The 25,216-nt window shown below is 39.6% G+C and overlaps 1 protein-coding gene across 1 annotated transcript; it reads right to left on the bottom strand.

The window, feature by feature from the left end:
• Window positions 1-6,486: 6,486 nt before the first annotated feature.
• Window positions 6,487-24,377, bottom strand: alg6 (ALG6 alpha-1,3-glucosyltransferase). The gene is made up of 14 exons (XM_005737011.1): window positions 24,204-24,377; window positions 23,882-23,966; window positions 23,502-23,591; window positions 23,188-23,276; window positions 22,891-22,973; window positions 22,439-22,503; window positions 20,964-21,149; window positions 18,541-18,676; window positions 15,381-15,466; window positions 13,936-14,020; window positions 13,674-13,744; window positions 12,493-12,561; window positions 10,049-10,241; window positions 6,487-7,401 (listed from the first exon to the last, which is right to left on the bottom strand). Exons 1-14 carry the CDS (start codon window positions 24,283-24,285, stop codon window positions 7,204-7,206), a joined length of 1,518 nt encoding a protein of 505 aa, XP_005737068.1. The 5' UTR covers window positions 24,286-24,377; the 3' UTR covers window positions 6,487-7,203.
• Between the last annotated feature and the right edge of the window lie 839 nt (window positions 24,378-25,216).

Here is a 25,216-nt window from a genome sequence, read left to right as displayed (position 1 = left end):
TTGTCAGGAAGCGAGCTTGTTTTCCGATAAGGTTGTTAGAAATTATTTTAATTAGTTCCGGTGAGCGAGCTGAACATACATGATACATTGTGGATCCACACCTCAGGAATGTCACATTTTTTGTCACATGGTGGTGCCGTGAAATTTATCAGCTTTGCATAAACCTCCTTACAACAACAGACTTCACAATGTCAAGGCAGATAGCTGTGGGAGAGAATTGGCCCTCTATGTGCACTGAGACACACATTTTTAAGCAAACAAACTGTTATTCAAAGATACTAAAAAGCTTCGTCTACATCTGCTGGGAGCATGAAATCCAGACAGATGATGCTGACGGTATCTCGAGCATGATTCAGCTCTGGTGTAAAATGTTTGTTCAGATACACTGATATGACATTTACATCCTATTGGCTCCTGTGCTGAATACAAAGGTGCAAAGTGTCCCACACACACTGTAAAAGGCTGAGTGCTTAGCAGATGTAGGATTATTATGTAGGGTTATCTAGCCTATACATTTTTATTTGCCCTGTTGTGCATTATTATGTAAGTATTTATTAGCGCGTAGTCAGCATGTGGAGTAAATACTGGTTCAGGGACAGTTGAAATAGACTGTTTTCCACTAACAGACTCAGTACCTATTGTATCCAGATACAGATTTTAAATTGGACTGCACTATCATCACTGGAAAATAATTTGACTTAAGTGAACGATCATTAGTTCATTCATTGTACGTGCTTCACTCAAGTCTTTAGACAACAGAGATTGGAGATTTTTTCTGTCTGTAAAGATGAAAGCTCAAAAAGTTTTGCATGAAATCTGATTAAACTTTGCAGGGGTGTAGATTGGGGTCATGTTAGCAATCCATTGATTTTGGCTTAAATTCATTAAAGTCTTCAAGGTAAGCTCAATGATTTATTATTCAAAAATGGGCAAAAAGCCTTATAATTCAATAGATTAATCTATTGAATTATAAGAGCAATTCAAAACTCTATTTTAACTGCTGTTGTTTGTATTGAAAACATATAGGCATATAGGGAATGATACATGGGGAGTCTAAATATCACTTTACTTTGGACCTCTGACCTCTTCTTTGAGGTGAAATCAGGTCAAACTTTAATAAAATCTTCTTTGTCTTTAAAACTTTCGCCACACGTGATCACATTTGACCTCTGACATTGACATTTCATATCTGATTTTCTTTCAAGTCGACCCAAAACTGCATTTTATCTTTAAAGAAAGTGCCGTCAAGAGAAAGAGAACGAGCTGCCTAGTCAGTATAATGTTATATATAAAAGCTTAAGATACTCATGGTGAATTATTTACAAATCATTACTAATTATTCATTATCTGCTTTTACAGAATGTTTGTGTAATAAAAGTAAACAGGGACAAAGGAAACAAAATGACTATATACTATTCAGTTAATACAGTCCAGAGAGTGAGCTGCCTTGGTGGAGGTTTTACTTTGGTTCTTGTCTTTGCCTTTTTGAAAGCGCACTTTTTTTCCTTTGCCAGTTAAGAGTTTGTTGTTTCAGTGTTTCACAATTTCAGAAAACTGGAGAAAGCTACTATACTATTAGAGAGAAAAGATGTCGTCTTGCTGCATTTGTTGCAACACTTGTTGTTGGAAAAAATCTTTTGTTTTAAGCTAAACTTTGCTAATTTTGCTAAAGTATAGGCACTGTAGCTATAAGAGTTATGGGATAATGGTACGCAAAACACAAGCAAAGGAGAGTCAGAAAGCCTGCAGCTATCTTGGTAAGGTCAGGAACACAGTGAGGTCTGACTTAGTAAAGGTAGTAAAGATATGCATGGACTTTTCTTATCTATTTCTTAAAAGTTACAAATTCCTACTTTTACAACTGCCTGTTAGTAGCTTTGTATAATGTCTGCATGTCAGAGTATTGCATGGCATAGCAAACACATTAAAACCAGCCCTTTCTTCATGGTTAGACTCTGCACCCATGCACACTTACCTTGTTCCCAGCTCAAGCCCGTAGCACCTCCACCACCTATATTTAAACCTTTGTTTCTTCCCTTCCTTTGGCTACTTGTTTCTTTCTTTTGGCCCTTTTGTCATTTCCTGTCTGACTGCAGTGATAAACTACTTTGTTCCTCACACAAAAAGTACAGCACTAAGAAGCGCTTACGACTGTCCTTTAAGGTTAACAAAAGTTTCAGTAAGCATTCTAAAGAAGTCACATTCGGTAAGCAATCAGGCTTGAGGCGGGCATAAATCCTCTGGGCCCAGTCGCGGCATTACAAATACCCGCAGCGCCTGTATGTGCTGATGACTACAAAATTGAAAAAGAAAGGCCCTAATAATTCTGAGGCAAGTTTCCCTCTGCAGTAGGTATTGATTATTTGTGTGTGGTGAGAGATTTGGAAAATTCAATTAAAGGAGTTGTGCAAAGGATTCATAAATTCAGCCCCTCCAACCCGTATCGAGACACGGTTATGTTCTAAATCAATGCTGCACTTCACAATATATTTTCTTAGCCACATAAAAATAAATAACATTTAAACAGTTCTGCTTACTGCAGAAACAAATTTTATTTTCTCCCAAGATTTTCAGTAACAGTCAGGTACTGACTTGTGCACATCTTCGGTGTGGTGACGTATTTTTATTGCACTTTTCCCCATAAGGAAGTCCTATATAATATGAATTTTGAGATGACAAAATGAGGGGGAAAGGGTGCAGCTCAGCAGTGTAAAAATTGATCAGACCGTAGATGGGGCCACACCGGGTGGGGGGTAGGGGGAGGGGAAAGATTTGTATGTCGGCAGTAATGGGCTGTATTAAAAAGAAGATTCCTTAAGATGTCATAAAAGCGATGGGGGCTGTGTCGCAGGTCCAGCGGCTCCCAAGCTGTGGCACATCAGTCAGCTCATGGACAGATGCCACCTACCCACCAGGAGTTTTATGCTTTCTGATTGACCACATGCTTGCAATCAAAGAGGGAGAGTTGTATATTAGACTGTTTTGGCCCAACCGAAGCCGGTGGTCTTCGATCGACACCTTGGATTGCAGAGTATGCAATTTTATCCGATGCGATTCCTGATTTAGTAAGTGCCATTGCCATTTTATCTCAGGAAGCAAAAAGCAAAAATACACTTCCATGCTTCTGTGAAATGTATAAAGGCCGAGCAAGCGGTCCTTTTCATCATCATCATAGATGAGTATAATGCTCAGGGGATGGTGAGTTACCATCAATTAGCGACTTCCAGTTATGGTTTTCTTGAGGTTATTTTTGTGTTTGCTCCTTCAGATCTTCACACCAGTGGTATAGCCTCAGTTACAGCTCAGATTACTGAAAAATTGGCATCTAATTGTAAACTTTTACCCGTCTGTAAATGTTTGATTTCAGATTTAATCACTTCTCCTTTCAGTTTTATGACAAGATGAGAGATAGCTGATTTCCTAAAAATGTAGGAGCAATGTCCCAGCATACACTAATCCCCCTTCAACTCTAATTTTGGATGTAATGTAAAAACTGACAGAACCACGGCCATGTGTACATCTTGGTTTGTTAACCGATAGCATTGGGAATGCAAAACACACCACCTGGTAAACTCTCTTCTTTGTGAACATTCAGTTTTGACAGCGACTGTTACATTGTGTGCAATATCACTGAGTGCCAGAGGGGTTACAATCATGTTTTCCTCTCCCATACTCCCCAGGTTTTTGTTAGCGAGGCATCTTGGCTGTTGACAGCTAATGGAATTGCTCTTCACCTCTTGTGCGTATGATCCCACGGAGATAAGGCAGGAGATGAATGTGGAATCTGCACTGTCAGTTGTGTGGCTGAGATGTCTTGGAAGCTGTCATTCATTTGTGGGAGAGTGTCTGGAACGGTAGGAGCGAATCCTTTGACATGTTAGACCACCACCACCACCCCAAACCCCCACCCCGTCTCTCCTCCGGAGGCTCTGTCTGGCAGCTGACAAATGTTGATCCTACATTAACCACAATGCTGCAACGCTGTGCAAATAATGTTCTTCAGATGGCAACCCTCATCCCCTTTATGGGTAAAACTATGTATGCAATCCTCCACACCTGCGCACTTTAACACCTTTGAAAAGTAAATGTGGTGAGGGGGGGTGGAGGGTGGAGGAGGGCAAACTGTCTTACACAGCACAGTAGTCTCTTTATTTGGCAGTGCCTGGGAAGGCCGAGGCCTCTCGCTGCCCGAGCCGACCTAAGCAACAGCTGGTGCTCGCAGCAACATTTCCTATTTCTGCCTAAGGTGGATCGTGTAACTCTCACTTTATCACCCATAGAGGCCACGTGAAGGACAAAGCCAGCACGCCCATAAACAAAACTAATGTTTTCATACAAGCCCCTTTGGAGATTGGTAGAAGGATCTGTGGTGCTTTGAATACCCCCCCACCAGTCCTGACACATTACAAACAATCTCATACCTGTACTATTTCTCACTGAAGGTGGGGGACTTGAAACTGTGAGCTCCTCTTTTGACAAGGTTAAAAAATTGATGTTGGATCTAAAGGGAGATATTTTTTTAAATTTCACAACACAAAGCTTGACATCTATTGCTTGCCACACTAAAAGTCAAAGCCACAGTAAAAGGGTAAAGAGTATTCTGGATGCGTATTCAATAACATGATGATAGAGCCTTATTTTTTACTGTGGCTTGAAAATACTTACTACTGTGTATTTGAACTTTTTGAAACGCTGGGAGAACATGAACTTAAATCCCGTCTCACAGTCTGAAATTGTCGAATGCGATATTTGTGCGTGACTTTACAAGCGCAAACTAAATCTGTCTCAAAGGAGTTGCAAGAGTCGCACAAGACAGCCAGTTGATGCAGTGAGAGTTATATTTCATTATTACCGCTTGTTACTGGGAATACGATCACCCATAGTGCAGTGTGTTTACAAGAGCAAATCTGCGAATGATAGATGGCTGGATCTCCAAAACAGAAAGTACTGTGTGGTCTTCTCGGCATGCAGCGGTCAGTACTGCTGGACTGGACCATGAAACAATGTGAGAAGATGTATTTCATTTTACAGCATGTGGACAGCTCTGTGTGTGTCATCTACCTGGGTAAGACTGCAATATCGAGCTGGGACATTTTAGGTCCTGGCATGTATGACAGTGGCCCCTCTCAGCTCGTTACACTGCAAAATCTGTAAAGGAATCGTCTGAGGAACGTATCAAAGAAGCTCAGAGTGCTGCTTTGGCCTCTGCTTCTCCTATATCACAGTCCAAGTGAACATCTACGGGATGATCTGTAAAAGAAAGTGCAACCCAAGAAGGCAACGCTTCACAACTTTCAGTAATTAAAATATCTGGATAACCACAGGACACCCAAAGACAATTTGTGGAGACTTTCCGGGCTAGAGCTCTTTAAGCATGAGGTGGACAATATTCAGCAGATGGTTTTAGTGTTGTCTTTTTTTCTACAAAGAAGCAAGAATTTTAGGTTTAGCTTTTTGCTTGGTAAATGAAGTATCAGTTATCACAACAAAATGAAGTCGCTCTTTTTGATTAAACTCAATTCATCTTAATAAATGAAACTGAAACGGTTCTGAATGAGCCGTTTTCTTGAAATGTATTTTACGGTTTTATCTTACTTACAATTCTGTTTATCTGTTATAATATTAACTTATTTATCCAATATTCTTCATATCTACTTTGCCAGACTCCATCAATACCAGAATACTTCTTTTGTGCCAAGCTTTTATTTGGTTTTCTTTGTCTTGTTGTTATTGTGATTGTTTGAATATTTGTTTCTTTGTTTCTTATTCTTTGGGCTTTGGAGGAAAGAAGAATGATTTTTTTTTTAAATAATTAAAAAAAAATAAGCAAATGTTATAAAAAAGAGCAAGCCAACACCTTTCACACCACCACTAATTGGCCCCTTGTGTTCACGCCCCATTGTAGTAACTATTAACTCAGATCTTGGGCTCCTATTTGTCCCTGCAGCCCTTTATTGGCCGCCAGCCCGGAGCCTCAGATGCACAGGCAACCCTGGCTGACCTGATAACATTTATAGTTGTAATGGATTTTTTTATGCCCGTCATTAACTAGCAGAGAGATTGGATATAGAAATTGCTTGTACCTTTTTCTGTGGTATTTCAACTTTATAGCATTATGTTCAGATATGTCACCTTCCATCATCCTTATTTTAAGGCCTCTCCCGTCACTGGTTTTGTTTTAAATGTACGGGTCTTTTGTGCAGGACACTTGTAGTATCAAGGGCTCGTAATGAATATTTAATGATGTTGAGTAAAGGCTCGGAAAGATATAATTTCTGTCCAATAATTGGTTCTCTCTCTGCCAGACCTTTAGGGGTGATTTAGCACGCAACATGCTTAATGTAGACAGTTTATACGAAGCTGCTTTGAATCAAGTCATTGAACAATGTGGCAATAAAGCGGATGTTCATTTTTAGGATGCTGGTAAATTTGATTTATTTTCGCAAAAACTACATTTGTACAAAACAGCTTTAATATTAGGCAAAAATGTACAGTGAAAAAACAGTTCGATGAACTTCAATAAAAAGTTCACATGAATGGGTGGATATCAGCATTGGCAGGCCTGAGTGCAGCACATCAGGTGTATCTTTACCACCACCTCAAGGACATAATGTGGATAAAATAACAGAAACTGTTCATAATATGATTACACATGACCACAAACTTTGGTGTCAATAGTTGCCATAAAATTAGACCAACACTTCTGGTCCCCATGAAAAGGAAACATTACAGCAGGTGTTTATGTTATTGTGTCTACCTCCTGTGGCCAAGGCATACAGGCCTATAAGTCAGTATAGGCCATACAATGCCAGGTTAGCCAGGAATTGTGTATTTTTTTGGTAATTTATGAGTAGTCTGAGCAAATAATTCAACAAGGTAGGTTAATTTCACATGAACCTACATCATTTTTAGCCAAAATACATTTCGTGACCTTGACAACATGGAAGATTTGTCTTTGAATTGCACTAAATTCATTGGTCCACATTGAAAAATACCATAATTTCCTTTCATTTCATGTCACAATTCTTCTGAAATGCCATTTATCCAACTCTTTAATGAGCACTTATTATTTTATTATTTTGTATTTTGTACACAAAGGCATGGGTAAAAGGCCTCATGCACTTTAAAAGCAGATATACCTCAGTGGGTAAGGTTGACTTCACTGGTGTAAAATCAGATCAACACCTTCACCTGTGGTGTGACTTAGTTGCTCTTCTTCTGGCTCTTTCTGCTGGGAGGCTCACTGAACTGAATCACGTTGAAATGTATAAAAGTTCCCAAAAAATGCAGGAAAGCTGTAGTAGATATTAAGACTGGGAACAAGTCGGGCAGATGGAGCGGAGCGATCAGAACTGCGGCTGCGATGCTCAGGCCAACCATGGCTGCAATGCTGATGTAGAACTGTAAGAGATAAAGGCAGTGTGATTGTTGGCTCATTGAAATGAGACTGGGAGTTACAAGACCATGCAAAATGCTGATATCATAATAAACAGCACAGAGCCTCAGAAAAAACTGTGGATTACGTGCTGCTTTACAACATAAAAGAAAGCATCTCATGCTAGTCTAACAAAACAAGTTCACCTACTAAGTTAGTTACTTAGCCAGTGCCTTCATTTACACTGAAAACCTCTTTCAAGGTCCTTTATATTGTACGGTAAAGACCCTACAATATTAGAGTAAAAGATGAGTCTCTGTGAGCAAGCATTTGGAGGCAGTGGGAAGGAAAAATTCCCTTTTAACAGGAAGAAACCTCCAGCAGAACCAAGCAGGGGCAGCCACGTGTTGGGACCAGTTGGGGGGCCTGGAAACGGGACAAAAGACACTTATGTGAGGAAACAAGTGTAACTTTGTGCCTTTGGTCAAAGATGGGATCTCTGTGGCAGATAAGCAAAAATTTAAGAACTGATCAAAATGTTTGGAAAACATTTGTGGAGCTTGGCTTAAAAATATATTGCTGTGACACAAATATCTTTTACAGCTGTATTCATCAAAATAACAGCCTTTAGTCAAAATCTTTCATGTCGAGAACTCTTAAAATAAATTTAATAGTTATTAAATGAATTTTTTCATTTAGAAACTTGTAAAAACTGATTACCCCGGGCTATAAACAAACTGTTGACTTTACCCTTAACACTAACTATGCACATAACATCAAACTAGTAATTTAATTTAAAATAGAGCTCATATGACATTGAATATTTATAACTAAGTGACAGACATCAAATTAGTCACTTGAGAGGTGCTATAAAGAAACGAGGTCTGCAATATCATATTACAGCAAATTCGATTTTTTTTCTTCAAGGTATGGTCACTGCTTTTTATCTCGTTACAGATTTGCAAACAGATGTGATGGTGAGCGTCACATCATTCATCTATCTGCTTGCGGTTTATGACCCAAAGATCAGTCTGTGAGGTGCAGGAAGCACCTCGGGCCTGCCAACCGCCCAGCCGCCCAAAACCCATGAAACCTTATCCCCATCATTGGGGCTCGCTATTTATGCTGCTTGTGTAAATAAATATATCTAGGCAAACCTGTGTTAATGACACGTGCTATAAAAATACACCTTCTCCTAATCTCTGACACCCCACCAGTGCCCCTGTCGCTAAGGGGTCGGCAGAGAAGCCACTTCAGACGCTATGGAAACTTAAATAAGCGATAAATAATTCTTTGGTTGGCAGCAGCGTTCATCCCTGGACAGCTTACACAGCTTACACCAGCACATGATATTTATTTATACAGTCGGGCATGTCTTCTCACACAGTTGCAATTTAGGTCTAGTGCCACTGGGACCCTGATATCAGCACTCTTCTTACTACAAATGGATCATCTGTACATCCTCCACCCACTATGTAACAGAGAAAACATGTCTTTGTCTTTGTTTGCCAACTGCAAAGCCGAGCCTTTATTATAAGCAAGCACACAACATGAACGAAACCACACTTAAAAGATAAAGCGTTAAATCCAGCTAATGAAAAATTGTTCATATTGGGTTGTGCTGGAGTTTTACCTGCTTTTTCTTGTGCGAAATCTGTATTTAGGTCAAAGTCTAATTTAATCTGAATGACCTTTAATAACCTTTAGTAGCAACAAACTAAAACAGCGGCCATAATTATAAACGTTAACCCCATCTGTGGGACAGCACCACACACAGCCAAAATCAATGCTGTTTGACTTAACAAACTGACATTTACTAACTTTGATTTAATGTCTAGATTTTAATTCTTCACACTACTATTTAGTGCAACTGGTAACAGTGAATCATATTTTAATGAAATACGTGCATTCAAGCGATTTGTAACTATAACTGAAATGTGTGAGTGTGAAATATGTAGTGAACTAGAAGGTTGAAGAATCTTATTGGGATCTTCAGTGAGAAATCTGCACTGTAGCTACGTTACTGCAAACCGCTCTGAAACCCTCAGTGTAACCTGACATGCACCTGATATGGAAATGTAACTACACGTCACGTCGATGGAGCAGGCAACTATTTTGATTGACCTGTTCAGTACGATCAATTCCTCCAGTGCATTTTCGCATACGCAGTTTTTAAAAAAAAATTAGCGAAAGCATAACAATCATCGTCTCAATATAAAGAATAAGGACTGTCGCCATAGATGTGAGGGAATGTAGAAAGAAATGGAAAAACCTGAAAGAAAAATATGTCTACCTATGAAAAAAAATGGCCATAACAAAAAGTCAGGACCCAGGACTCAGGATCCAGCAGTTCATTTCTTTCTATTGAAACAAATGGACTGGACACGCTCACATGCTAATTAACACGTCACATTGCACAAACATAAATGCTGGCAACGATGTCGGTTACATTGTAGACTGCTTCACAGGCTTTACAAAGATTCCCTACAGGGGCCATCTAAATAAGCCTTACACTGGAAGAACCCCTAAGTGTACTCAAGTACAGTTCTTGAGTAAATGTGAAACAGTTACAAGATTTCATATATGCATGGTTTCTTTTGATGTGCAAACAAACAAATCAGTGAATATTTGGAACTATAATGTAAATTATTATAACAGCACTTCAATACTGACCTTCCATCTCACTATAAAGGCCAGGTCCATCTTCAGTACCCAATAAAACAGCTTGTTGTAAGCTCCCAGTCTCAGTTTATCCTCTGAACAGTGATCCAGTGCAGACAGTAAATAAATGCTGAAGAAGAGGAAGCCCAAAGAGGTCACAATGTAGGGCACCAGCAGGCCGTCCTTCAGGAACAAAGGAAGCATGCTGCACACAGAGACAGGAAAAGGACAAGCATAGCAGATTTTATTACATTTTAAGCCTGTCTGTCTGTTGTCATGGCAGAATCAGTTTCAACTACTGTAGCAGGACCTACTGCACACATAGCAATAGCAAAATATAGCTATGAAAATTCACAGGTGTGTAGTTCAGACCAAAATGAGCATCAAGTCTCTGGATGGTCCTGTTCCAATACACGAATACAAAGTGAAGAGCACCACGGGGCGACCGTGGCTCAGGGGGTTGGGAAGCGCATCTGTAACCGGAAGGTCGCCGGTTTGATCCCCGGGCTCTCTGTCCTGGTCGTTTACACTACCGCATACTGGTGTTGGCCAGAGGGACCGATGGCGCGATATGGCAGCCTCGCTTCTGTCAGTCTGCCCCAGGGCAGCTGTGGCTACAACCGTAGCTTGCCTCCACCAGTGTGTGAATGTGAGAGTGAATGAATAGTGGCATTGTAAAGCGCTTTGGGTGCCTTGAAAAGCGCTATATAAATCCAATCCATTATTATTATTAAAAGCACCCCCCAAGTCTCACATTCTTTTTCATTCTTGGCATCTTTGTATCTCTACAAACAAAAATATTTGCACCTGTATAAAGACAGAAAAGTTCTGAGGATGGGCATGAACTCACGCTGATGTCTTTGGTTAGTTCAATGTAATATAGCCCCAAAAGCAAGAATCACACGTGATTCTTATATCATGAAGATATTATAGCTATTGCCTTTACATGCAAGGTACAGCTGGACATTTATACACACAGTGTATAAATGTCCACATTTATACACACAGTGTATAAATAAATTGTACATTTATATTTATACATTTATACACACAGTGTATAAATGTGTGTATCAGAGGAGGAAGACAGGACGTCTTCCTCCTCTCACCCCGAACCAGTCGTGGCAGATGCTTGGCCCTCCCTGAGCCTGGTTCTGCTGGAGGTTTCTTCCTGTTAGAAGGGAGCTTTTCCTTCCCACAGTCACCAAGCGCTTGCTCGTAGCGTTCATCTGAGTCTTGGGGTTTTCTCTGTATTATGGTGACCTTACAATTCAAAGCAACTGTTCTCGTAAATTTGGTGCTATAGAAATAAAATGCAATTAAATTAAATTAAATTAAATTAAACTGAACTGAACTGAAATGAAAAGGGACAACATCAGATTTTTAAATGATTGTTAGAAAATAAATCAAGTTTGATCCTACAGCTGATGGAGAGCACGACAGTTTCATACCCATCAACATCATTAAGTTGAGTGCAAAGTTTGTTAAGTGCAGCAGTAAGCCAAACAGTTTTTATCCTGCAGGCCTGTATGTGCATGCATCTCCCAGGGAGAGATGGCTCTGTAATTCACGAGGAGCTTATCTTAGTTTAGTAGAGGAGCATGGGCAAGAACAACAGTTGACTCACAGTGAATCACACAACGCCCCAGCTTATAAAAACCTTTCCCCAGACAAAAAACTACTTATTCAGATTTGGACTCAAACAAAAAAACTTCTATTCAGTAGATAAATGTTTAACACTTCCTCCATTTACACTGACTGGCTGCATTCAGTGGCCGTAAAGTGGTCATGCTTGACCATCCATTCAGCCAGTTCTGCTAACAAAAGATGTATTTTTTTTCTTTTTTAAATTAGTCTGGAGAGGATGCAGATAATGTGAAAGTCCAAGGCAGACTGTACAGGGGAGCAGCTACAGAATGACCTCCTGTCCCTACACAACACACACTTAGACAGCAGGCATGCAGACTATGCAGTGTAATCCCCAGATATCCTTATACTAAACCACACGCACAACAATTAGTGCTGCCGGAAGAATTTAACAACAGCTGGTGAAAGTTAGATGGAGCATTTGCAGCACTACTTGTGTTTTCCATTCATGGTGCTTAGCTCCAACCCACACAGCACACCATTTAACTTTTCAGGTTAATTTTTTTATGTTTCTCATTAAATAAGAGATAGAAAACAAAGTAAAAGAAATGACAAGAAACAGCACCCAACAGCGGGACACCAGATTTATACGCAAGCAAATCAAACGGGACATGGGACATTTTAAAGCAATTATAATTGCTGAACTTTTTCCCATCATAAAAATGACTATAATTGCATAACTCTATTATCCATTATCCAAGTTGCAGTAAATAAGATTTAGAAACAAATCTAACAACAGATCGCCTGTTTTTATATGTTAATCTTCCAACCTTTGTGTGTTGTCAGTGATTTCAAAAGACTTTCCTTCTTACCTGAATGTCGAGGCCTGTAGGAACCAAAGGGCCATCAAGGGGAGGTCATTCAGCAGGAGACAGGCAGGCCTAGAAAAAGAAATTCAGATGAACTCAATATTAAATAGACTGCCGTGACTTTTGCGATTAGACAAGACTAGAGTGAAAAGAATATTAAAGCTACTGAGCTGATCAAACATCCACTTACAAGTATTTACAAGTCAGTCAGTATTTGCTGTACCACATTATTTCATTCGAGAATACATCTTTTACACTTTAGCTAAGTTTTCTATTTTCATTTGAAGAACTGCCAATGTTTTGCCAAGAAGTTGCAATGATACATTTATCATGTATCACACAGATGCGTCACATGCACATGCATCTGTGTTGATATGCGTTTAAGCCTGTTGCTAATTGAACTTGCTAGCTCGCTTCAGTGCAAGTTGTACACTCTGCTCAAAGGGGGGCACTTTCCATCAGTCCCCGATCCCATAATTACAGTCAGTGCTCTTCGGTGATCCTGTTACAGCCCAATAATTGATCCTGCGCAAACAACACCCCGAGCTGCCGCCTACCATTCTTTCCTAATCCCTGGACATGTATTACTGATTGATTCAGGAGGACAGGTGGGAGATATAACTCAATAGTTAATAAAGCAACAATCTACCCTAATCTAGATTAATAGATGAGCCCAGATCTAGGAACCAAATCCCTCGCTGTCAAATCTATCCCAGGCTTTTCACCCGACCTACAGCTTTCTACATATGGAGGTAAAATGATAATGAAGCACACACACACACACACACACACACACACACACACACACACATCTCACTTCTTTTAGTGCTGCTTTCACCCTGTTAAATATGACCCAGCTCTGACACAGCACAAATCATGGCAGTGGAAGCAGGGTTCCTATCTGTGTTGACAGAGGTGAATAACTTCTCGGTACTTAAAAAGAAATCTGGGGGTACAGCAGGAGGATGACGTCATTTTTACAAAGCGAACATGATTTGAAACCATTAGAATTCTGTACGACATAATCTGAGATTTGACAAGGCGAATGGCTCCTTTGTGAGTAGAAATTAAATCTATACTCATGAATATTTCAGATATCGCTACAAGACAGAGAAAGTACCATTTACATTTGTCACTCAATGAGACAAACCTCAAGAAGTTACAATTATCTTCTTTGTACTTACAAGGCAGCCAAAAGGATGGACTTCTCATGGACTTGAAAGGAGAAGAGGAAGAACGCCAGGGATGAATTGACCTTAAAGTGACATTGGGGCTATCAGTAAAACTGCTATATTTAATATTACACTTTTTATTACAAAGGGAAGGAAGAGAAACATATTCGAGATCGTCTTCTCAAAAAAGAAACTGGGTTTGTTAAATTAAATATGATACTTATGTATGATAAACCTCACTGGCTTAAAAATGCTGAATGCCAAAAACACTCACCAAAGCCAGTTTAAAGTGCCAGAAGGTTGGTTTTGTTAATAGCCTGATACAGGAAGGTAGAACCGCCAGGAGAGTGCAGGCAAGACTGAAAAACAAATGAAGATGGAAGATGACGTTACTGAAGGAAAAACAAAACAGTATCACCGGTGCTATGTAGGCAATGTTATTCTCAATTGCATTTGCATGACATTTCAAGGTTTGTATGCAAGTCTTATGAACTGAGTGGACGTGGATGCATGGAAATGTTTTTCATGAAGACTTTCCTAATACATTATTTTACCAAGGCAACAAAATACATAAAAACAGCACGATTTGTTTTCATTAATTGGCACTGTATGAATATCAGCATTTAACTCTCAGTTCATGCCACAGTTCTTTTTAGACAGCCCTCTGATCTGTAACCAAGTTGTGTGCAGTGCCGTAATGGACCAAAATAATGGCCCCTGCTGAGGGTTACCAGGCAGTAACCCTCAATTGTCACCTTCTGGGGGTAGAAGCGTGAGAAAAAAAACGTGTTGGAGTCAGTGTGTATAAATGTGCTGAAAGGTCAGGCTGCGAGTTAGTTTGAGGTGTCAACTAACTAAACTACAAATCATAGAAGACAGAAAGAAGTGTACATGTACAATATACACAAGAGTAATGGCAGACCTGTAAGTGGATATTTATTGTGTATGAAAGCAAGTGTGCTACTCGTGTGCTATGTGTAGGGCATTTGCTGTCTGGATGGAGCTGTATGACTTTACACAGCTGATTCATTTTATGTACACCCACAGCAGAGCATTTAGCAATCCACCCTGTGCGCCATAAAGACAGCAGTGTTTTTCATTTGTTTCAAATGCACGACAGTAAAAGAAGTCTAACTTGATCCCCAGACTTAGCAGTCTGGCAGAAACGTGTCCGTGCTGCGAACGCAGGACTCCTAAATTTAGCGTGCTGGGTTATTTAAGCAGGCTCCACCACGACGCAACTGTTGCAAAAAGTTTTTCTAAGCGTGGCTGCACAGGACCCCAACTTTTGGTCAAGATAACTTCTAATGTATACGGAGAATCAGCTTCTCTTTCATACCTACATTAGAATTACATTTGCACACAAGATCCATAATTATGCTAAGACAAACAAAAAATAAAACCTCGCCGTCACATCGATTGAGTCTTTTCAATATTTCTCGGGTGTTTTAAAATGTTGTCACCACATTTTCAAAGAGATCAATGACTTTATGTTCAAAAGTTCCTCATGAGATGTAAGTGATGACCTTACTTCCAACTACTGGATCACTGTCTTTAAGCTTGGTTTTTTCAGGAAATGAAAGGAGTGAGAAAAAAATTAAACAAAGGGAGAGAGAGAGAGGAACTGTGTGTGTGTGTGGGGGGGGGGGGGGGTATAGCACAGTACAACAGAGAAAAGAAAACATAAAGTGAAACTTGTTAAACAGATAGAGGGATCACCTGAGGTAGAGCTGAGAGTCACCTGGCAAAATGGATCTGATCTTTATCAGGGTGTTCAGGCTGCACCATGTGTTGGCCACTTTATCCTGTATACACACACACACACAAACACACACCTTGGTCAAATAGAAAATGGCAGGAAACACAAAGAATTAATTGTTCTAAGAAATTATTCCTTCTCAGAAAGTGTAACAAAATTCCTCTGTGGGATGACGTTTATTCATAACCCTCCATCATACATTTTCTCTCCTGTCAGGAAAAGCATGGGGCTTATTTGTAACCTTGGGGTTTTGGGATCAAGTTTGATGAAGTCGATATATTAAGCCAATAACTTTCTTTGAATTCTATTTTCTGACAATAGCTGTTATCTTTTTGATTTGTTGCTTTGCTGATAAATGTCAGGCATTGGAAAAGTGAAGACATAATTTCGAGCATGAATGGATATTTTTAAACTATAATCCAAAATACGGCTATCAAATGTAAAATATATATATATCTGAAACAAAAAAGAAGTAGCAAATTCTCATTTTTGGGAGGCTGAATCCAGAGGAAGTTATGGAAAAAATAAGCATGTAAACATTTACATTATTTACTATTATCATTATTAATCAAAAGTCGTGCAATTTCTCATATTAGTGTCACTTTTGTTAATAATGTGCCTCATTTCTAAGATGACTGAAATTATATATACGATACAGTACACGGTATGCGTGAAGCTTCCTCTTTAATACCAGCTGAAAAGTACTTGCGGTTTAAAGCTGATATCAGATGAGGAGCTCATTGTGTGTGCTTCAGCTGATTTAAGTGCTTAAGCAGTTGTGCAGGGATATCGAGGCCAAAGCCACCAGTGTGCGCCATGATATCACACATCACAGAGGCTGTGGATGTTTTCACTGTGATTCTATCTAGAAAATCTATTTCTGGCCTCTTCCCTCTCTTCTGTTCTACAGCTGCTGGCTGCACAGCTGTGCCGATCTTAATGGCAAAGTAGTCAGCAGCACAGGGCCGTCCAGTGCTGTGTTTTCTCAGCCCAATCCCTCTGTCCTTCCTTTCTGGCTCATTGCTCCAAATAACTGTTACAGCAGTGCAGCAGGCAACACATGGATGTCAGGGTGGGCTGAGCGAGAGCGGTGCAGCCCCCTTCACCTATAAACTAGCATGGAATTTCACAGGGAGAAGCATTTGGTGCCATTTTTGTGTGCAGGCAGCAATGTGAGACGCCAGAATGCAGCTCAGTGGGTAAACTTACAACTGCTCCCTCACAGAAGCCACCGGGACCACCAGTCACCAGCCCTCTTCTTCCCCACCGCCCCTTCTCGCCCCGTCCCCTTGTCCGAGGCGTCTGCTTACGTGCACAATTTCCCAATTAGTTCAGGACAACTTGCCCCCAGCAGCCCCCTTCGTGCTGTCGTCACAGGCGAGCATAGTGTCTCTCACACCCTGTGTATTATGTTTGAACCATTTCGTTGAACAAATACTGCCGCGGTGCTCGATGCCAGCCGCTCCCCCGGCAGAATTTTCAATTACTTCTCACATCCGTGACACCTTATGGTGGGTTCCACCTCGGGAACCGGGACAAGAGGGGGTTACAGGGTTTCAGAAACGAGAGCCGCAAAGCTTGGCCTCCGAGCTGTCAGTCACACGCACGCAGTTACTTCAACTCAGCCGCTTTCATCACTCTGACTGCGGAGGTGTTTCAAGTATTCTTGTTCGCCATCATCACTTTCCTTTTTAATTAATATCATATTCCAGTGACCAGGCTATAAGTGGGTGACCACGGTATATCAAACATGTACGTTTGTTCTTGCAAAACAGTCAAACATACGCTTATGTGTCTGTTTTCCGAAGATGTAGTCAGTAGGTGAAAGCAGCTGTCCGACGTGCTCTGATATGCCTTCAAGTGTTGCGTCCACCAGACTCCTTGGTTCGTATGGCTAGAACATGGCTGTGCTACGAGGTGGCGAAAACAACCTGGTCATAAATTAGTGAGATTTATCTCTATCCTCCTACTGTACACCCCAAACCCCAACACCTCCCGGAGATAGAGTGAAACTGATCTCCTGACCTTTCACAGTTTTATTCCACTGTTTTCTTTGATCCTGCAGGGTATCTGTTTCCAAGCAGCTAAGCGCTAGTGGATGGAAGGGTATTTCGCCATGCTGTGAGTATGGAACCAGTGCAATAGCGGAGTAGTGCCGTGTGTTGTTTCTAACATTGGTAACAGCTTAATGCTCGAAACAGTAGAACAGTAAATCCTTTAATAGGAAACAGCATTTCACAGTAATTCTCAGCCCAAAGAGAAGTCGTTTACCAGTGATCATAAGATGTGAAGTTGCTGATATTGATCACAGTAATTTGCTTTGATAAAACAGAAACATAACTGCATCCACGTTGGCTTAACCCACAATGGAAATTTTTAAAGTCCAAATACATCCCTTTTTATTACATGGCACTGGTTGTACTTGGAATTGTATTATACTTGATTAAAATAATTGCTGTCTTCCCATTTTCAGTTAAAAAAACTCAATTCAAGATTAACACGGCTAGTATTCGTTTCAGCTCTATATTATTTATATAGTGCAAAATCACAACAACAGTAACCTCCCTACAATAATACTATTTTGGATAATTTTTTTTTTTTAGAACCAACCATTAATAAATGCATAAAGTAGGTTTTCAGCATCACTCTGTGACAGGATGTTTCGAATTTTAGAGATATTTTTGGAAAAATGCAAGAAAGCAGTCCTAAATATTTTTTAGTATGCACATTGAAGGACATATCCTGCTGAAAAACAGCTCCAAGATTCAGACCAAGGTAATACCGTCCACACTAGTTAGAAACCAAGTCTCTAAGATTTTTAGTAAAATAACCTCAGTTTTATCTGAATTTATAAAGAGAAATCTTTATGGATTTAAGATGTTCCTGCAGTTTAACGAATTAATGTGTGAGTTCTGGCTTGGATAGATAAAGTCAGGTATCATCTGCATAGCAATGAAAATGTATGCTATCATTTCTAATAACACTGCTTAAGAGAAGCAGGTATAGTGTAAATAGAATGCAGATGTTGTTATGACAAAAGCATACATGTTTTCTTTTTAATATTATGTTTGTCAGATGTGGTTTTTTGGTAAACCTTTGATTTAAGGAACTACACGTTACCTCAAACAGACCCCGAGCCACGGGAAAAATCCTCCTGACCACCTGCATGGCCTGGCTGGGTTCAGCCAGGAAGGGCAACCAGCAGAGGGCAAAAGTCGCCAACACTGTTACACCAACCCTCACCAGCAAGAAAAGCCTACATGAAAAGACAACCAGGAGAGTAAATAATCATATGTCATAAATAATGAACTAATGAAAACAAGCAATTACTAATACTTTCCCCACTTCCTATAATCACTTTCCCCCAGATGCTTTAGTATTTACTTTAAAATTGTCTGTGAAAACAGTTCACACATACTGTGTGCAAGTCCTAAATTTGGGCTTTGACCCTTGTGTTAAGGAATGCAGTGAAAGCCATGCATCAGCTGAAAGTGTTCAGTGTAGGTCAGGATATCTTGTCAGCTGTAACTGTGAAGCTGCTGGTTAAGTTGCACACACAGGCATAGCTGAGGAGTTTGGGCATGGCCAGAGTGTCATCTGGACATATCTTCCCCCCGGGCCTTCTAATCCAGCTCTCCATTTGCTACTAAATGCCCTTGGTACATTGTTACTAGATAAACAGACACTGGACACACTAGTAACAGCATCCAATCTGATTACCTCAGTCATTCTGTGACACTCCTGAGGACACTGCTATCTTATACACTGACATTACATATCTAGTGTGGGCATTCTGTTGAAACATATGTGCACAGTGATCACAGAGTACAAGCAACAAATGTAGACTTGAACATTCAGGATTTCACAGTCATCACTATAAGTCCTCCTGAGACATTTTGCGTTCGGCTCTAGTGAAGGGCATCACTGATCGCAGCGTGTGGGGGAAAGGCAAGTATGCACACATATATATAAATGCGATCCACCTGTAAACTGGAAAGCCAAAGAGTCTTCTGTGTTACCTTATTTGATTGCTTTTTAAGTTTAATGAACAAAAGTACAGTGCTCAACAAATTTATTAAATCACCTGTTTAAAACTAAAAGAAATATATTGTTACTTATTAGGAAAACAACAAACTACATACAGGTTTTTATACCCAAATTTGAGCCGGCACTTTGAACTTCTCTAAGAATTTAGAAATTAATCAAGTGTAACATTCAAAAACTGAAACTTATCTTTCTCGTGAGTAATGTCAATGAGTAAGTGTAATTTGGCATATTAATCAAAATACAATAATGTGCTTTTTCTGCGGTCACAACGACCGAGACCGACAGACTCGGTCGTTGTGTCCTTGGGCAAGACACTTCACCCGTTGCCTACTGGTGGTGGTCAGAGGGCCCGGTGGGGCCAGTGTCTGGCAGCCTCGCCTCTGTCAGTGCGCCCAAGGGTGGCTAATGTGTGTGTGAATGGGTGGATGACTGGATGTGTAAAGTGCTTTGGGGTCCTTAGGGACTAGTAAAGCGCTATATAAATATAGGCCATTTACCAAAGGGCTTGCACATGTTCTAGAGAAAAAAATGTTTTGGTAATTACCAATACTGTTAATTTTGGGCAGCTATGACATAAACCTTACATCTAAAAAAATTGTTAAGCACCGTAAATACAATCCCAGTAAACAATATTGGGATTTTTTGTTTGTTTGTTTTTAAATGCTGTTGCTTTTCTTCCACATAGTAGCACTGTGAACTTTATGTTACCACCAGCACGCTAAAATGCTTACCAGTGTTGTGCTTAAAATTGATTGTCTTCCAAAAAGTAATTTACGATATTTGACATAAAACAATTCCCCATAACTGCTGTAAATAACTTGTTGGGCTTTGATCTGTCAAACATATCACTTATTAATGATATCAAGCCATTTTGAGCCAGAAAGAACAGTCTCGTTACAAGATAGAAGCTAAAACCAGTTTCACCCTTAAATATTTTTTAAGAGAGATCTGGCCAAGAGGGCAGCAGATACTGCAACAAAAATAACATCACAGCTCTACCGAGACATTTTAAGTGGCCCAAAAAGACTGGACTGATTATAATGCAGGTACAAAAATTAAAAGTCACAAGTATACCCGTACAAAACAGGACATTTCTTTATTTTATATGTAACCCTTTCAGAAAATCCTGTTGATAACAGGCTGTTTACCAACATAAGGAAATGTATTACACATAGAAAACACCTAAAAATATTGGAAATTGCTTTAATGCACAACACTGGGATTTGTTAAGTAACCATTCTCATCATTTTAGCTCACAGTATTTGAATCATACTATTATTATTTTTTTGCCTGTCCTGTCTGGCACTGTAGCAATCAGAATTATTGTCTGAAGGCCAAGAAAAATGGACCCCAAGTGGACCCTTGAATCATACTAAGAATCATACTATTATCTAATCAGTGCTAAAATTGTGGGTGAGGTTGGAGATGAACATCTGGACTATGCGTCAGTGCAAAAAACAATCATCTTCATTATGGAAGGAAATAATAAGACTCACCCTCGGCCCATCAGGCCCGTTTTGATGCACTTTCCCAGAAGGTAACAGAAGAAAGGCAAAGCATGGTACAGCTCCATCTGTTTGTAGTTGAGAGCCAGAGAGAAAGCCATGGAGCCCAACACATCCCAGCCCAGACCCAAAGCCAGAATCCCCCACAGGGCAAAACCCAGGCTCACTCCGTTGTACCTGATACCGTTAAGGTTAATTTTGGTCTGGAAGGGCAATTTTCTGGAGCTAAACAACTTAATGTTGCAGATGTATAACAAGCGATCCAGAAAATAGCTGCTGATCCTAAGGTCAGTTCTGCTGCATAGTGTGCACATCGTCAGCTTTTCATTGTTGTATTTGGCAGTGGCTGAATAACAATAATAACAGCCTGGTTAGCTGGTGCGCTCTTCATCTCTTCAAACTGTTTTTGTAAATCTATTGTTTTAAGCCAGAACAACAAATGTTTTTAATCCTATTGAACCTACTGTATGTAGGAAATCTGAATAGTAAAGAAGGCAGAAATTCCACATTCATCCTAGGATCAGCTGTTCAGCGTTTCCATAGATATGCTGTGGTGCTAAATCTGCCCCATGGGACAAGCTGTGTTTTTTTTGTCTTTTTTTTTAAGTTATGTTACGTAAGTCAGTAAAATAAATGTATATTTTTATGTTGTTAAAATATTTTAAATGCTTAAATCTCTGTTTCTCAGTGAACTAAACTCAAAAGATGCTGCAAATATATACAGTGTTAAAAAAAATGAAAGAAACACTTTTTAATCAGAGTACAGCATCAAATCAGTTAAACGTCTGGGATATTGATCTGGTCAGTTAAGTAGAAGAGGGGTTGTTAATTCAGCTGCTTTAGTGTTAATGAAATTAACAACAGGTGCACTAGAGGGGCAACAATGAGACAACCCCAAAAACAGGAAAGGTTTTACAGGTCACTGAGATTATTTTTTCCCCTAGTTTTGTATGTGCCTAGGGACAGTATCACTACTCGCAGCCTGAGGTGATACCTGGACCCTACAGAGGTTGCACAAGTAGTCCAAGTCCTGCAGGACAGCACATCAATGACATAAGGTTTGCTGCCTCCCAGCACAGTCTCAAGAGCATGGAGGAGATTCCAGGAGACAGGCAGTTACTCTAGGAGAGCTGGACAGCACCGTAGGTCCTTAACCGACCAGCAGGGCCAGTGTCTGCTCCTTTGTGCAAGGAGCACAAATTTCACTCCTAACACATGACCCAGTCCATATCAGTTATAGATATCCAGCATGATCTTTTCCCATTGAGATTTGATCTGTTTTAGAGCAGTGCATTTAAATATAACTCACTACACTTTATTATGATTGGAGCTTTCAAGTGTGATACCTTTGTAGGTCATTATTTCATATTACATTCAATTTAATTACATTCAGGACAACCTTAATGGTACATATAATATACAAGAATACAATTTATAATAGGAATGCACGTGTGCATAAAGGATACTGGAAATGTCCGTAGTCAATGAGAATTAATCCTGGGTACAGTAGAAAGCAGAACATAACGGAAACCTAAAAAGGGAAAAGGACAGACATTTTAATTCAACGCAGCAGTAAAAACACAACCTTTTAAAATCAAATCCTGTGAGAAGCTTGTTTAACTACAATTCCTCTTTCACTGTTTGATAACATAAGACACCGTCAAAACATTAGAAATGATCCCTTCAAATTGACTGCACTGTAAATGTATGAAGACCAGCTGAACTGTAATAACTTCTTGGAAATGTAATAACATCATATAACCAGATTAACTTACAATAATGACGCCATAATTTCCCAATTTGGAGGTCTAGTGCTGTAATCTGTTTTAATAAGGGTGGGTTCCCAGACTGAGAGAAAATGGGCTGGTCTGGGTCTTTAACTGAAAACTAATCATTTCATGCTCAGCTCGTCTCTGACCTTTTTCTTAGAGGATCCATCAGTCAGGTATAAACAGTATAAAACCACTGCAGGGATGTATATCAACAAATCTGCAACTAACACTGAAACAAAAAGAAAAAAATACAGACTGCATGATCTCAAATTTACGTTATACAAAGTAACAGAAAAGGTCCATGGGTATACAATGATGTGAATGATTACAGTGATTTGGGCATAATATCTAAGCAGGTATAACCACAAACATTGCTGTAAATATGAAGTAGACATGGATTATGAATGCTTTTCTTTTTCTTTCACCTCTCATAGTTACAGTACCTGTAGTTCTCATGAATAGCTTGTGCTGTGTACTTTCATAACCTCTGGACTTGTGGAGTTCCACCCATTCAGGGTTTATTGTTTTGGCTCTGCAGAAACAACAAAGCATGTATTTTGATTTTTTTTTTTCTTTTTCCTTACAGAAAATGTACAAATACTTAACTTTATTGGTTCCTAAAAGTGGGCAGCTGTGTTATTACATCACTATACCTTAACATTTCTCCCATGGTATGCTCACTCTTGTTCTGTCTCTCTCCTAAATTAACATTCAAATATTATGTGAAAGATCCTTTTAAATAATCCAAATGGCTTACAGATAAGCACAGATCCAGCTGTGGTAAGCAGTGAGGGGAGGATAGTCAAGACCCCAGTAGTTCAAGTCATTGTTTGTAGTATTGAAGTACCTGGGGGAGCAGAAAGGGCACATAGTTTCATCAACAAAACTGTTTCATACTACATAAGCAATGTAGCGTGTACTGTATATAGGAAAAACTGTTGTTGATGTTATCCGTATTTAATGTTTCGCACATCAATCCATCTCAAACTTGTAAGCTGGACACAAGAGCAGGAACAGCACATGTCAGTAATGTGCGTCTTGAGTGTCACAGTACATTTCTCAAATCCATGACCTGTAATAAGACCCAGTTACTACAAACAGGTCCTGTGAATAAACACCGGGAGGTGCTAGACTGACCATTCCTGAATGGGGAGGTTGTAGGTCACTTCTTGCCAGTGCCTCTGAGCTTCATAATCGCCGAACATGGGAGGTTTCCCCGCCCCTGGTGGAAAATCATTGAGCCGTTAGTGTGAATACTATGAAGCTTGCATCATGAACGAATGGCCACCACACAACACACCCGCGCTAACACGTTTTTAAATCACTGAGTGGACGCTAACTACCGAAAGAGTCACTCTGATACGTTTAAAACAATTTGAAAGCATTGTTTTGACTAGTATAAACAGCACTGTACCAAGGGAAAGTAGTGTTTAAACGCCGACCTCCACAATTTTCCTACCTGAATATGAATTTAGCGAAACTCCCCATCTCGCAATAATGGAAAGCAACACGCAAATTGATACGAGACTCCACGTCTGCATAGCTTTACTCGGTAAAATGAGGATTTGTGGAAGAAATAAACAATAAAAATCGGTACATTGAAACACTTTTGAAATCTGTTTCGCTTCCTGTATACGTCACTTACCGAGTCTTCGTTTCAACTACTCATTGGTCGCTGGATTTCTGACGTTGCGACCGACAGTTATGATGCGTTCATGAATACTATGGAAATAATTGACATCTTCACTTTTGTCGATCATTCGTTCAGTTGTTGCAGTAATCAAACGCGTTTTAATAATCCAGTTTCAGATCATCCAAGACCTTTTTTAACACGTGACAGGAAGTTTTTTTGGTATATTACTCTCACAGTTTGTGCTCACTTGTTAGAAGTTACAAGTCGAATAATGTATTCTAAATTTCCCAGGCACAGTGAAGGCATCTCTGAAAAAAGATTTATGATGGGTATTATGCATTATTAAAGATTTATTTCTTCCGTATTTTCGCTTTTTTTTTTGCAGCTGATGCTGAATTTGGAGGTTAGAGGCCGCCTGGTAATAAATGAACACTCCTAAGATTGCTTAATAACATGGGTTGGGGGGGCGAGGCTGACTGCATAGGCATTAGGCAACTCCAGGCCTCCAGTGCTGGTGTCCTGCAGGTTTTAGATGTGTCCATTATCCAATACAGCTGATTCATAACAATCATAATCAGGAATATGAATTTGTCAATTCCAATAGTCTACAATATCCACATAACATGATTACATTTATAATGAAAAACATTTTAAAATTTCTTATCAATATAAATATGACTATGAAACATTTTTGAAATCTCAAATTATATCCAAGAAAGTAAAAACATAATAATACTATACAGTTTATAATATATTTAGTTGTTTTCTGCAAATTTGGAGGTACGTGGAAGCAGAACAAACAAATTGGCAGATAAAATGGATGCACATGGAATCAATAA

The sequence above is a fragment of the Pundamilia nyererei genome, unplaced genomic scaffold, assembly GCF_000239375.1.
Source record: "Pundamilia nyererei isolate P.nyererei 1_Seehausen unplaced genomic scaffold, PunNye1.0 scaffold00072, whole genome shotgun sequence".
NCBI classification, from domain to species: domain Eukaryota; kingdom Metazoa; phylum Chordata; class Actinopteri; order Cichliformes; family Cichlidae; genus Pundamilia; species Pundamilia nyererei.
Note: the sequence above shows the minus strand (reverse complement) of the source record. Positions and strands in the feature narration are given on the sequence as shown.